Source organism: Lycium barbarum, chromosome 9, assembly GCF_019175385.1.
Source record: "Lycium barbarum isolate Lr01 chromosome 9, ASM1917538v2, whole genome shotgun sequence".
In the NCBI taxonomy this organism is placed as follows: Eukaryota; Viridiplantae; Streptophyta; class Magnoliopsida; order Solanales; family Solanaceae; genus Lycium; species Lycium barbarum.
This window is the reverse complement of record NC_083345.1, coordinates 121698144-121714162: the sequence shown is the minus strand read 5'-3', so window position 1 is coordinate 121714162 and position 16019 is coordinate 121698144. Positions and strand designations below refer to the sequence as shown.

The 16019-nt window shown below is 34.2% G+C and overlaps 2 protein-coding genes and 1 long non-coding RNA gene across 4 annotated transcripts; 2 read left to right on the top strand and 1 right to left on the bottom strand.

Moving 5' to 3' along the window:
* The first annotated feature begins 3589 nt into the window (after positions 1 to 3589).
* Positions 3590 to 5373, top strand: LOC132609749 (uncharacterized). The gene is made up of 2 exons (XR_009570925.1): positions 3590 to 3870; positions 4818 to 5373. It is a non-coding gene; the product is annotated as an uncharacterized LOC132609749 (long non-coding RNA).
* A 2823-nt stretch (positions 5374 to 8196) lies between these two features.
* Positions 8197 to 13717, top strand: LOC132609747 (ent-kaurenoic acid oxidase 1-like). Of its 2 annotated transcripts, none has more exons than XM_060323885.1 (8): positions 8197 to 8896; positions 9712 to 10204; positions 11200 to 11463; positions 11742 to 11834; positions 11915 to 11993; positions 12099 to 12205; positions 12756 to 12880; positions 12980 to 13717. In XM_060323885.1, the coding sequence occupies exons 1-8, from the start codon at positions 8664 to 8666 to the stop codon at positions 13083 to 13085; spliced, it is 1500 nt and encodes a 499-aa protein (XP_060179868.1). In that variant the 5' UTR covers positions 8197 to 8663; the 3' UTR covers positions 13086 to 13717. The 2 variants fall into 2 exon arrangements, with proteins under 2 accessions (XP_060179868.1, XP_060179869.1); XM_060323886.1 differs by lacking the exon at positions 8197 to 8896 and adding an exon at positions 8980 to 9431.
* Positions 13473 to 15635, bottom strand: LOC132609748 (glycine cleavage system H protein 3, mitochondrial-like). Its single transcript, XM_060323887.1, has 4 exons — positions 15410 to 15635; positions 15111 to 15199; positions 14235 to 14405; positions 13473 to 13732 (listed from the first exon to the last, which is right to left on the bottom strand). Exons 1-4 carry the CDS (start codon positions 15519 to 15521, stop codon positions 13607 to 13609), a joined length of 498 nt encoding a protein of 165 aa, XP_060179870.1. The 5' UTR covers positions 15522 to 15635; the 3' UTR covers positions 13473 to 13606.
* Positions 15636 to 16019: the final 384 nt, after the last annotated feature.

Sequence of the window (16019 nt, the reverse complement as noted above, 5' to 3'; positions counted from 1 at the left end):
ATTTGTACCCGAGTTAAAAATAAAAGATAAAATAATTGTTGGTCTTTTATGTTTGGAGATAGGTTTAAACTAGTCCATAAGTATAATAATTCTGAGCAGTTTTAATCCTTTAATTTGTCAAAAGTGAACATTTTTTGTCACCCTCAAATATTTAACAAAGTCTGTCTATTATATTTGAAGAGAACTGATAAGGAAAAAAATGAATTTACTAGGAGCTTGCATTTCAAAGTACAATTTTTTTGGTTTCTGTTATTTTTGGTCTATTGTCTAGAGTGATGCAGCTTTTAAGGGGCGATTGTGCCATTCTAGGTCTATTTTGTTTTTTATCTAGTGTAGTTTTTGTGTTGTGATTTCTAGGATTTGATTGACTTTTTTTATATTTCTTGTTAAATCTTTTTTTCTCACAGCTCAATCAAATCAAATAGACAAAATTTGTTAAAATATTTAAAGAAAATCAAATCTGCTCACTTTTGATCACAAGCTTAAAAAAACCAAATGTTACATCCCTTTAAAAATATTTTTTTGTGCGGATTGTCCTTTGTTCTTTAATTTTTGCCCCTCAAATCGCTGGTCTTTAATTTTTACCCCTACTTCTCATTTAATAAAAATTTGTGAGCCAAAGTATCCTTATTCGCTGATTTATAAAATCATAGATTCTAGGTTCGAACCCCAGCAAAGTAAAAAAAAAAAAAAAAAAAAAAAAAAAAAGCAATTTCACTGGCAAGTTTTTCATATAAACTATGCCTATTAGGGATAAAGTTATACCTTATGGCATAATTCTGTAGTAGTTGCATAGAAACTATGCCTTGTGGCATAATTTTGTAGGATACGACAAAACAAGGCATAGTTTCTATGTAACTACATAAAAACTATATCTTGTGGCATAGTTATGTAGGATAACTTAATTTCTTACATAGAAACTATGTCTTGTGGCATAGTTTTGTAGGATAACTTAATTTCTACAGAACTATGTCGGACAAAACATACTTTCTATGTAACTTTGCCCGAATAGACATAGTTTGATGAAACCTTGCCTTGCGATTTTTTTTTACTCTGTTGGAGTTCGAGCCCAGAATGTCAAGGATATTTTCGACCATTTTTTATTACTTAAAGTGTCGAGAGACAAAAATTAAAGACCAACGCTTTTAGGGACAAAAATTAAAGACCTCCCCAAGACAGGGCAATCGTCCGACTTGTCCCTTTAAAAATGTACATGCTACATTCCTCTTTAAGTTTTGATTTTCTTTAGTCTATGGAGTATGGACTTTCTAGGAAAACCAAAATTTTCATGAAAAGCCCATATTATAGTCTGTTGATATCCAATGGGCTGTACCCAATTAGAGATCAATAGTTTCATTTTTTTTGTGCGGTTTGTTCTTCAAATGCACTGATGTTAATTTTTGGCCCTCAAATTGGCGGTCTTTAATTTTTATTCTTCGCTTAATATCCCGAAGTTCTATATTCGAACCTCAAATCAATAAAAAATAAAAAAATAAAAATAATTTCACAAGGCAGAGGTTTGTAGCAAAGTTAGACCTATTTGGGTAAAAGTTAGGTCAAATATTTAGCCAAAATTAGGCCTCAAGACAAATCTCTTTTAAGGCCTAACTTTTGTCTAAAATTAGGCCTGTTCGAGCAAAAGTTAAGCTTTAAAGTAGAAGTTTGTAATATTCCAACTTAAGATAGAGTTTGAAACTCTGTCTTGCGGATCCAAACTCTACTTTGTAATTTTTTGTAAAATTTTGACTGAGCGGGATTCGAGTCCAAAACCAAAAAAAAATTAGCGAAGGAAAATAATTAAAGACCATCAATTTGAGAGGCAAAAATTAAAGACCATTGCCTTTGAAGGACAATCGTGCAAATGACCCAATAATTTTACTACTTTCGTAACATATGGAAATATTGGTGAGTCATCGCCACTTATACACCTGTTTTATATTGGTCTTTAATTTTGGGAAAAAGGTAAAAAATGTTCCTCTAATTTGGGAAAAGGGCTAAAAATATCCTTCATTATAAATTTGAGTCAAAAATATTCCTCCGGTCATTAAAGTTTTCAAATATTGTTCTGTCTTAACGGAAATCACCAACATAACCCGATTTAATTTTTAGACCCGCTCCATTTAAACTCGACCCAACTAAATAAAAAGTGCAAATGGGTTACCCGCTCCTGCGCCTAGTGGCTCCAAATACAGGACTCGAAAATAAGTTGGTCGCATTTGGGTTTTTTATGTAGTCGGGTCGGCTTTAAAAATGAAATCGGATTATGGTAGGGATTTCCGTTAAGACGGGTATATTTGAAAAGTTTAATGATGGGAGGGATATGTTTTACTCAAATTTATAATGAAGGATATTTTTAGTCTTTTTTTCAAAGTAGAGGGACATTTTTTATCCTTTTCCTTTAATTTTTGCCCCTCATAATGCATAAGCTTAGATTTTAAATATCTCACAAGTTATGCCCTACATGACTAAAGAATATGTGCTCCGCTAATATAAATTCGATCGTTAAACACCAAAAAATAAAATCAGCACATTTGAAGGGAAAACCGCAAAAATTAAAAACCAGCACGTTTGAGAACAAATCGTGCAATTTATTCAAGACAAGTAGGCAAATGGGGCTTTAAATTTTCACTTTTATTTGGCAGATTTGTACAAAAAAAGGTTATTCTCGCATCAATATTTAAATTTTAATATTTTTTAAATAAGTTGAGCAAAAATAACTTTTGAGTCAAAACTTGATTACAAAGTCCCGACTGATTGCCAAAAGTCCAAACAAGTTTTCCTAAAGAAAAGTTTTGACAAAGTTTCATATAGGTCAAAATTGAGCTACATATTTTGCTAAACCGTTAGATGAGCTAAATTAGAGAAGTCAAATGATTGAATTAATATATAAATAGATTATAATTTAATCTTCTTGGAGTAGTCATATTTTCATGAGTTAATTATTACCTTCACATTTGTAGAGCCAAACAAAGTACTTTTTGTGGATATATTTCTGCTTAGGCGTTTGGACATAAAAATTATGAAATTTGGAAAAAAGTAATTTTTGTATTTAAGTTGAAAATTGGACGAATTATGAAATTCGCACTAATGTCCCCATTTTGGGGTGATCTTTAATTGTTGCGCCTCAAATCATTGGTCTTTAATTTTTCTTTGCCTTGAGAAATTAGTTACTATGCAACTTATGCCGAATAACTTAATTTCTATAGAACAATGCCAGACAAGACATAGTTTCTATGTAACTTTACCCGAAAAAACATAATTTCTCTGAAACATTTGCCTTGCAATTTTTTTTTTCTTAGACTCTACAGGTGATAGAACCCAGAATCTCTAGTTTCATAACCCAACGAATAAAGATACTTTTGTCACAATTTTTGATTAAATGAGAAGCAGGGGAAAAAAAAATTAAAGAACAGTCCATAAAGTGAAATCCGTGCAAAAAAAAAGGTTATTTGGATGCAAATGCAAAATGGAGTTGTTTTTTAATTTTTATCAACTATTTGGAGTGAAAATTGAATAATCAGCTTTTTGAGTTTTTCTAATTTCAAAAAATTCGGGAATTCAACTTGAAGTTAGAATCAGTTTTCTAGAATACAATTTTCTAGAAAAGTGAAATATACCCATGGATAAATGGGGCCCCACTAACATTTACCCAAAACCACAAGGACCTAATTGCTATTTACTCAAAATCCAAGGGTAAGAAGATAATAAATATAGTTACCAAAAATAGGGTTTTATATGATCGGCTAGCCGAAAATCCAGTTGCAGAAATTGGTAAACCTTCCACATCCAAATAAAAAAAGAAGATACCCCATTCAATTATACAAATCCAAAGTACATATTATCAATAATACATCAAAAGGCACTTTAAAGGTACCTTCTTTTTTCATAAATTTCTCTTCTGTGTTTTTTCTTTTTATTTGTAACATCATTTTTCTATTAGATTTGGCAAAGTTGGTTTTAAATTGAAGATTTGGTTATGTAGTCCGTTACAAATGTTATTTTTTTTTATATGTAACACCAGAGATCTTTGGTAGATTCACCTTTATTTCTATTGAAAAAGTTATAGTCACATGACTCTTTTCACATGAGATCGGTAAAATACACAGGAGATACACAGTGAAAAAAGTTAAAGAAATATGACTCTTTTTACGGGAGATCGGTAAAATATAACATAGGACGCCATTTTCTTCCCTTCAAATTGTAACTTGTCACAAATCTTTTTTTTTTTAAATTTCTATAAAGGGTGGCAATTCTGATTTCTGTGTAAAAACAATTCGATGTAGTTTTTGGAAAGAAGAAAGATTCACCAGAAAAGTGGAAGATCTCATTTTTTTTTTAATTATTTATTTAATCTTATTGAATCTATCATTTCCCTCCAGCTGTATAAATATGGAACTAGTTTAGCAGGTAGCATACATTGGTCTAGTGGTAACAGCGAAACTCGTGATGTTTGGTCTATGCTTACACCAACTAGGTTGTGCGCTAGATTCTCCAAAAGTTAATGCATTTTTTGGAGGATCTGATGGGGTTGCCGCAATATTTTTGGAGAGTCCAAGCAACATAGCTTCTGATGTTTATCAGTCATCATGTCACTAATAATGGCGGAGCCACACTATGCCGAGGGTGTTCATCCGAACCCCCTTGGGGAAAAAAACACTGTTTTTACAAGGTTAAAATTATTTTTTATGTATATATAGTAAATGTTGAACCCCTTTAGGCTTCTTTGTATGTTTATTTTTTTATATTTTGAACCCTCGGCGGAAATCGTGGCTCCGCCACTGGTCACTAATAGTTTAATATTGTATATTACATTTTAGGGAATTCAGGGGGAAGGATCTGCATTTTATGGCAAATAGAGCACTTGGAGAAGAGGTTCCTTTCGAGGTGGCACGTGAATTGCTCATTGCTATATCCAGCTTGCTACCCGATATAGTTCGTGTGGAGAATTCTTGCAACTCAAACAATACTATAGCGGCTTCAAGGGACGGGACTGAGGATTTCAGGTCACAATTGATGTCCATTTCTCATTCTCAATCTTCAGACGTTGCTGTTCTGTGTAATGGTTATATATGAATGTTGCAGCTAGCGTATAGCTGTCGCTAATGTACTGTCATCGCTTTCTGTATCATAAAGCTCTCCTTAAGAGCGAATCGCGCGTACTCTCCTATGGATGGAGCACGTTGTATTACTATGTATGTGTCGTTGTTGTGTGTTAAGTTGTTGTGATATTTGTGGTTGTGTTGAGTTCTTGTAGTATAAACCTTGTTGGTTGTATGGTTAAATCTGCCTTTAGGTGTGAGATACATCATGTTTACTGCCTACAAGGATGTATTATTATCAATAAAATTGGATTTGCAAATTATATGCACCTAATCGGAGACTTTATAAATGTGTTCTCTATTTTTCTTTGTTACTTTCTTCCGTCGAGAAGGGGAGCTTTGAGGCGACGTAAAGTTGTTCTCATGTAAGCTATAGGTCACGGGTTCGAGTCGTTGAGTCAGTCACTGATGTTTGTGTTAGGATAAGCTGCATACATTACATCCCAAGAGGGTGTGAACCTTCCCTGGACCTTGCAGGAACGTGAGATGCTTAGTGCATTGGGTTGTCTTTTTACTTTTTTCAATAGTGATTTCAATGTGAGAGACATGGACCTTGAATTTAAGGTCGCGAAGTTACTTAAGAGTTTTTTTTTCTTCCAAATTTTCTATGAACTATATCTCGTGGTTTAATAGTGTCCACATCCGACATCTTTGTCTCTTCTTGTTCAAGATCCTCTAGACCTGCAAAGCAGTTCGCGATGGTTGAAGCCTCTATGTTGTTGGGACTCTTAAATATTATCGGATCAAGAGCTAAATACTCTGGAGATGAGTATTCCTTGATTAAACAATTTGTAAAGGGTAAGTGGTTTAAGCAATTGTGATCTGAATCAAATAATATTAGAAAATGAATACTTGGTTGATTGTAAGATAACTTATTGCTCACATGTCAAAAAGATCCTTGTGTTCCAATATTTACAAATTGGGAAACAATTTCACAAGAATAAGAAAGGTGAACGTCTTGAGTTCGAGCTCTTTATAAGAGAGAATATTTCATTAAGGAGCGCTTTACCTTTTTTAGGATATTTGATGCTAATTCGAATTAATCAAATAAGAGGATTTACTTTTGAATCTAACTTTTGAGTACTATTCACATTTAACTGCTCTTTCATGACACATAAAAGTCTGCCCACAATAACAAGAGACATATAGATGATTTTTGCAGTCACCCACTTCACCTAACCTCAAATACTTAGTTGGCGTTTGGGCATGAATTTCTTGATATTCAGAAAATGTAGTATTTGAATCAAGTTAAAAAAAAGTATTAGAAATTGAATTTGTGTTTGAACATGAAAATACAGTTGAAATTTTCTGAAGCGCATAGCTCCAGCTATGAAGCAATAGTCCCTTTGCTTTGCATCACTTTAAGCGATGAAGCAATGGCTTTTAACAACAATGTACAACACCTCCTAAAATTTAGAAGCTATTTCAAATGGATTATCAAAGAGAACATAACGAACAAAGTCGTTCTTCCCTTTTTATAAAAGAATCTTTCTTGAAAAATATTTTTTGGTATTTAATTGGTAGAAAATGACTTATTTTCTAAAGCACGTTTCCTTCATATGAACACACCTAATAAAGTGGAAATTCTCTTAACGGTGTGAGACTTTTAGAGAAAAATCGTTCGAACTACGCCAAAAGCTTGAGAATTTGCACTTTGCATGCAGCCTTTTTTGTCTAAGAAGAGCCATCAGTTGTTCTTATTGGACCCGTTTCTTTTTCAGCTATAAGAAACGTACATAGACTGAAAAATGAGTCAAGTCTAACAGCTTTTTTGGATTGGTTTTATCTATTGCATTATATTGTACTGTTACTTTAAACACAATGTTTATCTTGATCGGAAACTTAAATTTTGTTATATTGAATTGTTAATCCATTGTTAGATAACGATGAAAAATGTCATCTGGTGTGATCGCGTTGTTACCTTTTTTTCCCCTCAACTTGCACTTATTTATTACGTGCTTAATAGTTCTACTTTTTACATTTTATCCTATTTTTTTTTAATAATAATTTTACCTCGTATCAATTTTTTTTAATAATATTATAAGGTTATTATTCAGATTACTGGTGTGCAACATTATGAAACGACGTGAAACAACGCAATCTATCAAACATTATGTTCATTAAAAACATTAATCAGTGTGTATCCGTTATGATGTATCTTGTTGCCATCTAAATAGTTTCATTTGTTTTGACCAAGAAAATAAAGACAAGGAAAATTTGGCTACACATGAATCCCCTTTTCTTATCTTCTGATGACTTACGTACGTACGTTAATTACAATTTAGGTGTGTGGCCATTCTCTATATAATTCTGTCAAAGAATAAGTCAACTGCGGTTGCCGCCTTGCCGGTTAATCTTATGCTTACTTCTCATCTTTTGGCTTTCCATACTGGGTAAGATTACAACTTACAAGACGGAAAGGATAAGATTAAAGGATTTTTTGACGCGAATCTAAATTTAGCGGGCCTTAGTATGGTATAGAACACCGGATGGAAAAAATAATAATTAACAGATGCATGCATCACAACACAAGCCGGCTTCGCAATTCAAAGGTGCATAGAGTGTTTCGGCATCGGGTTTATTCAAATTCAGTAATCTAGGTGAAAATATACATTTTTTTTTAATTAATATTAGATCTGAACCATATGTTTTTAGAAGTACAATTTAATATTTATATATTTAAAAATTCAATATTTATATATTTAAAACCTTAAAGGTCAAACCATCAAATTAAGGGTGAAGCTATTATTCTGCTTACATGTTAGCAGGGGCAGAGCCAAGTGGTGGCCAGGGTGTTCACCGGAACCCCCTTCGGCGAAAAATTACTATGTATACACAAGGTTAAAATTATTTTTTATGTATAAATAGTAGATGTTGAACCCCTTGGCTTCCTTGTTTCTTACTCTTTTATATTTTTGAAGCCCCTAGTGAAAAATTCTGGCTCCGCTACTACGTGTTAGGTGGAATCACATAACCCAAAAACTTTCGTCTAGATCTTATATGTGTTAAAAAGATTTATTTAATATGTATAAAAACTTTATTTAGGACCCAGTGAGCTCTCTTATGACTACAACTTAAGTGAAACTTCATCACCAAGTGAAATGGTCGAGATTATTCTTTCCCGCTTCGCCAACAAAGCTGCTTAAACTGCCAATAAACCCAGTGTCCTCAGGGTGAATTTATGTCTTCTTTAACATTCAAAATCTATAAACTCAAAATCCTAGTTTTGACCCCGATTACTTTCATCCAAACTAAAGTCTAATTTGCATTATTTTTCAAGCCCTGTAGTATTACATGAAATTCTTTTTTTGAATGTCATATACATTTAATTAAAAAAAATTGGGTGAAGCGGCAGATGACACCATATGAAACATTCAAACAATGTGTGTCCACCACAAACAAAGCATAATTGTTTAATTCCAACGTTATGTCATTATATGCCGTCTATTTATCGCAAAATTGCTCTGTATGCATGTGACAAACTCTTTATAAAACCAATTGAATCATACTTATCTTTTGTCTATGCAAAAATTAAACCTTTCTTGGTTTGCCTAAATAGTGAAAATGGAGTGTCATTTAGGATCAATATTTTTCACAGCTTTTGCATTTGGGATTTTTTCCATTTATTGTTTGCTAAAGAGAGCAAATGACTGGTTTTATACTAGAAAATTTAGTTCAAATAAGTATTGCATACCTCCAGGTGATATGAGCTGGCCATTCATTGGGAATATGTTTACTTTTTTTACAACATTCAGATATGGTGATCCTGAGTCATTTATCTCTCACTTTACTTCCACGTATGTCTCCTACTTTAATCATCCTTTTCTTTTAGGAAAAGGGTTAAAAATACTCTACCATTATGCGAAATATCTTAATTTTACCCTCCTTATAATTTAGGTCGGGCGTTTTCAGAATTTTGAGTTTACAAGTTCTAGATTCTAGAAAAGGTAGTATATTGGGTTCTAGATAATATTTTTATACATATTAAGTGAATTTCTTTAACATAATTCAGGATTTTGGCGAAAGCTATTTGGTTTGCTGAACCGTGGCTAACTCTAGCTCTGCCTCTATTCATACTCTTGTCATTTGCAAGTCATCTCGCATTTGTCCTTTATCCTAACACAGCTTCAACCTGAAGTATGACAGTACGAGGGACAATTTTATACCATGACCAAAAGTAAATGGACAAATTTGAAAAAATTTCTCGTAGTTCTTGGACACATGGAATCCACTCAATCCACTCTAGAGCTCCATTAAGGCCAAGGCAAAAACAAGATGATTTGCTAATACAAGGGTGTAAACGTCCACAAAGTATAATAGATGATAATCCTGGTATGTTTCATATAGTAGACAAACTAAATTTGTACATTTTCCCTTTCTTTTATTTTGTTACCGACCTTTCGTCTTGATTCATAAAGAGGAAAGACGGGCTCTAAAGGCGTGCAATTCTTGATCTTAGTAGAATTCTGAAGGACATCGATATTTCATCTTGCGCAAGGATAACTCTCTTTTCTTAGACTCCATAATGGCTTAACTAAATTAATTTGATTTCTGTAGTGCTAACAATCTATCTAACATTCTTGATATTTGGTTGAAATATGAAATCATGAAGGTATGGACAGGGAGGAATGTACAAGGCATTTATGTTTGGAACACCAAGCATCATTGTCACAAAACCGGACGTATGCAAGAAAATCCTGATGGATGATGACAACTTTGAATTGGGCTGGCCAAAATCAGTGTTAAATCTAATTGGAAAAAAAGCCCTCCATGGAATTACAAGCCAAGAACACAAGCGTCTTCGTCGAATAACAACAGCTCCTATAAAAGGCAAACATGCATTGTGTTTGTACCTTGGGCTTATTGAAGAAGTTGTTAAGAGTTCATTTGAAAAGTGGGCTGCCATAGAAAAAGAAGAAGAACCAATTGAGTTTCTTAGTAAAATGAAGAAAGCTACATTTGAAGTGATCATAAGAATCATGATGGGTAGTGAGATTGATCCTCAATGGTTAGACATGGTGGAAAAGGTGTACACAATTTATTTGCAAGGTTTTTTGGCTTTACCAATCAATCTCCCTGGTTTTGCTTATCACAGGGCATTCAAGGTTAGATCTATATGTCCATTTTTCTTTTCTTTTTTTGAGAAATAAACTTAAATAGTCTTCCGTCAAAAAAACCTAATGGATATATAAATATATGTATAATCAGTGTATCATATATGTATATTAATTAGCAACTGTAAATATATTTGGCTGAGCAGACAAATTTGTAAGTTCCTCATTATTTTATCCACCCTTTAGTCCCTTTCAGAGGCATGTAAGGTTCTCAGCGCTGAACTCACTGTACTTTTAGATTATGGGTTCAGACTTACTATTATTGAAATTTGAGTGGGTTTTCACGTAAAAGTCTGGGTTTTGCGTCGAAAGTACTGGATTCGAATGAACTCATAGCCGATATGTTGCATCCGCCCCTGCTTCCCTCCACTTTCCTTATAGGTGGAGTCAGAATTTTAAGTCAGTGGGTGCAAAATACCACTGGACTCACCACTCTTTTGTGACAATTAATCGGTGCAAAGTTTAGTATAGACATAATTTTTTAAAGTTTTCAACATATATAGAGTTGAAGTCGAAGACAATGCTTGTATATGAATCCGTAAACAAACATTTGCCCTCACACTTTCCCTAGAGTGGAGCTAAGCTTTTAAGTCATGAGTGGGTGCAAAGTACCACAGCTGTGAATATATAGTTGTTATTATACATTTGTTATACATTGTGTCTACACTTATCATACATTTGTTATACATTGAGTATACATCGACGACATCTATAATCTAATATGGCTAGGTGAGCGAAATTTGTTTTATCCAGCTGGATAAAAATGTTAAGATCCCATATAAAAGTTTAAAACTTTTTTCATGTAAAGTTTAAGTTGAAAGCCTCAGTTATGCCTAGTAACTGAACATTTGCCCCTCCACATTTCCCCTGATAGAGAAAATGGAAAACTATACTTATCTGAAATTTTAAGTGGTTGATGATGAGCTTTTAGTTTATAGTCATTAACTTGTGTTTTTTTTTTCCTTTCAATTTTGGCTTTAATTTAGGCTAGGGAAAGCCTGGTTAATATATTTCAATTAGTGATAGATGAAAGGAAGGTCATGAACATGAAGGATGAATCAAGAGCAAAGTGCAATATGGTGGATTTGATTATGGCCATTGAAGACGAAGAAGGAAAAAAATTAAGCGACGAGGAGATCATCGACTTGTTAATCGTGTACGCGTTTGCAGGTCACGAAACAACTGCTCATACTGCAGCATGGGCAATTATGTACTTAGAACAACATCCTGAATTCTTACAAAAAGCAAAGGTATTATAACAAGTCATTTGTACTCTAAACAAGTGTTTTGTTACTACAGTTAAACTTCTCTATAACAACGTCATTTGTCTAGATATTTTTTGACTGTTGTAGCGCAATGTTATTATAGAGATCATATAATATAACTAACATGAAAATAGGTTCTAAAGAAAACTAGGCCACTATAGTGAAATGTTGTTATATAAAATGACTGTTATTGAGATGTCTGACTGTATAAGACTATAAGCTATCTAACTTGTATGTACCTTTGAGAAATTTTGTGTTTTCAGGAGGAACAAGAGGAAATTGTTAAGACAAGGCTGCCTAATTCGGATAGAAATCTTAGCTACGACGAGATTAGACAGATGAAATTTCTAACCAAGGTAAAATAGTCTAGTAGTATGAGAATGCACCTTTTAAAATTCAATATTTTTTAACACATAGATTGTATTGTAAATGCAAGGTGATCGATGAAACGCTACGTTGCTCTAATGTCACCTTAGCGATTTATAGAAACACGAAAAGGACAATTAACATGAACGGTAAACTTCGCCCTTTCCTCTCGTCTTCACATTCATTTTGCCAAATTTTTTTTGACAAAATAAGATGTCTTGTGGACTAAAGGGGATTTGTTTTGTGCGATATAGGGTACACAATACCAAAAGGATGGAAGGTATTGACTTGGATAAGGCAAGTTCATTTGGATCCTAACAATCATGTGGACCCCAAAGAATTTAATCCTTCAAGATGGGATGTAAGTATTAAGCAATATATAGGTCCTCACACTGATTTTCTTTACAACAACTACTACTACGCCTCAATCTCAAACAAGTTAGGGTCAGTTTGCATTTATTACAACAGCTACGCTTCAATCGTAAACAAGTTGGGTTGGCTTGCATTGATATTCTTTATTCCTTTCAAATCCTTACCAATTTCTTCCTCATTGTTTTGGTCTTAATCCTCTAACTCTTCTAGTTTTTACTAGCTTGTTTATTGCATAGAGTGAGCTTTTCACTTATTAGATTCATCCTAAGAAGGATGATAACAAAGATTTGCAGAGCCAGATCCAGGATCTGAACTTGATGATTCATCCTTTAAATTTCTTTGACACTGAACTTTTTGTACTTTTGAATTTGTCAATTTTTTTTGTGTTTTTCACATTAGAAATTGATGTTTATGTCAAAAATACTGGCTTTGGGTGAGCTCGTAGCTAATAAGCTACATTCGCCATGGAAGATTTTGTCAAGGTGAAAGGACAATCTAACTTTTATGGCTAAGGAAGTTACACATTTGATTCTTTGCAGGATGATGAAACCAAGCCATTTAGCGCGTTTCTTCCCTTTGGAGCAGGACCTCGATTGTGCCCCGGAGCAGAGTTGGCTAGGCTTGAAGTTTCAGTGTTTCTTCACTACTTTCTTCTCAACTATAGGTGCTAACATTATAAATACATTTCAGTTCTGCAACTTCACATAATACAATTGATTTTGTGTATTAATGCATAATTGGCCTTGAACTTGTTCTGGTGCAGGCTCAAGCGGGTTAATCCAGAAACAAGTGTGACATATCTACCAATTCCTAGTCCTACTGATAATTGTCTTGCAGGACTCAAAAAGATCTCAACATCATGTCAATAAAAATTGCCTCTTTTCTTGATTTCATGTTGAGCCTTAACCACATTGTTGTTCATTGGTGTACTGTGTTCTCATTGTATTCTCAAGGGGATTTTAAAACCTATTGTATGTGAATTAGGCCAAAACTATGTTGCTCCGATTCTTCAAAAATGCCAAAAGTAGCGTATTTTTGGAGGATTCGAGACGGGTGCACAACATTTTTGGAAATTCCGAGCAACATAGGGCCAAAGCAGTGAGGAAGATTTTGCTAGCGAGATTATGATTATTTTGTAAGGTCAAAAACATTTCTGCGTGGACCAACTTGAACGTGGCGAAAATTACTACAAACTATTGGATGATGAAAATCATAAGTAAAAAAATTCAATCACAACTCTGCTGAGACAAAGACAATACCAGAAAAGTGGATCTTATTATATATGTTTGTAGAATTTTTAACAAGTGACTGGAAGTTTGATCACAATATCTCAGGCCTTAACCAGGCAAAAGTTAGTCTAAAAGGTGAATTCAAAGATCACCTTCAAGTTTTAATGACTTTCCTCTTCTTCACAGAATTTTGTGTACTCTTTCGCCCCCATCAAAGGTTCGAGTTCTGATGGACTGCTCGGCTTCACTTTAATCATCCATCCGTCTTCATACGGGCTCGAGTTGATCTTTATTGCAGAAGTTGACAAAGAAATATTGAAAAATCATAAGGAATATGTCATTTCAAGTTTTCAAACCTATGTTGGTCGGACTTTTCAGAAATGCTGCCTCACCCTTGTCGGATCCTCCAAAAATGCACCACCTTTGGAGGATCCGACAAGCACTGACAGCATTTTTGAAGAGTCCGAGCAACATAGATTTCAACTAGCCGAAATATGCAGGAAAAACAAACAAGAGGAACTTGGAACATCAATTTGTAATATTGATCTTGTTTGCAGAAGATGAAAAATCACAAGGAATATAACATCTCAGTTTTCAACTATGTTGGTCGGACTTTTCAAAAATGTTGCCTCACCCATGTCAGATCCTCCAAAAATGCACTACTTTGGAGGATCCGACACGCACCAAGGGCTATTTTGAAGAGTCCGAGCAACATAGATTTCACTGGCTGAAAAATGAAGGAAAGAAATAAGAAGTACTAGAAATACATATCAGTTAGTAGATATTTACCAAACCAGGTGTTTCAGTAAGCTTTGTGTTGACCTCAACGATCTCGCCCGAGATTGGAGAGTTAATGTCACTGGTGGCTTTCACACTTTCAACAGCTCCAAAGCTGCTTCCACTTGACACAGAAGTACCAGTTTCTGGCAGATCCACAAATACCACTTCTCCCAAATGATCCTGAAAACATCCATTTAGACTTAGAACACTCTAAATGCAATACATTTCCAAACTATGTAAATATGAATTCAACATTGATATCTGTTGAAAAGCATTACAATTTCACATTAGCATTCGGTTAATAACATCCCTTATTTCCTTATGGATTTAATTCATATACACTGACAGGTGTAAAGAATTTTTATACTATTAGTGTACCGTAACATGTTGTAGCAGGTAATCTGCCTTATTTTCCACATTGCTAATCCCATTTTTAAGGACTGGTACCTATAGTTATGTTTTAGGCTACCTATAGTCTAAAAGTTATATTCAAGATTTGGCCAGAAAATGTCCACCTTGTGAAACGCACCCCCCCCCCCCCCCCCCCCCCCCAATCCACCCAAATTAGATATTTGACATTCAATAGAGAACTATATGCAGATGAAAAATGTGGTATTTTAGTGGAAAGGGGTAGAGAGATGAGGCTATTACCCACCGAGTTTTGAATTGTGAGCCACATGACCCATGAAAGAAATTCACAAGATACATATAAAAATTACATTCAGAACTCAAGTACTGACACTTGATGTCGTTATCCTACAATTCAATTCAGAACCCATAAGGTTCAAATCTCTGCTCCGCCTCTGAGTCATAGCTCTCGGGGATTTCTCAATTATCAAAACAAATGCGGAGAACTATACAGAAAGTACTAAAGACAAGAAAAACCTGAGCATGATCAGTGATTCCAACTGTTGCCACTGAGCCCTCATGCTTCACCCATTCATGTGAAGATGCATACTTCAGCCCTTCAAGAACTGCAGAATTGCAATATATCCAAGAAATTCAATATGAAAAACAACAAACAAAAATTAACTAAAATAATCGCTCGCTCAATCTCTTAAAGTAAAAATAGCCAGCGAATGTATAATATATGTATAACTGTGTATACCGACTAGGAAAAATAAACAGTAAATCCGGCTGGCTATTTGTGAAAAAGGATGAGACCAATGAGTTGAAAGAATTACCTGTAGAAAAGCATCTAGTGAGTGAAAAAGCAGGGGCAAAATTGGTTCTTGAAGCAGTGGAGGAGACTCTAAGTGCATTGGCTGTTGAAGAAGCCCACATTCTTAGAGCCATTTCTGATTTTCTTTCTAGTAGTGTCACAAAGGGATAGAAAGGTTATTGCTATATACTTCTGCTTTTTATTATCTAAGATTGAATGGTGGAAAATGAAAGCCAAGTCTGAGAGATCAAATGATTATATACTCTTTATCTTTTTGGTAATGACAGAGTAATGACCTGAACATACAACATTATAACATGTTATTAAATGTAGATAGAGATAATTGACCTTGAGTACTACCTAAAAGAATGACTGTAAAGGGTAGCCTTAATTCTTCTGCTTTGAACCACAAGTGATGTTATCCTTCTTGTTGGGATACACAAGGGCAACATGGGACCACTATGGACAGTGACAGCCCATAGATCTCTTTTTTTCTAATAACCATTTGGGGTCCGGAACCAGGGCGGATCTAGAGGCTTGTATATGGGTTTACGGAACCCAATAGCCTTGTCCACATCATGTATAAATAATAAGAAACCTACAAAATATTTATAAATAGTGGACTGGAACCA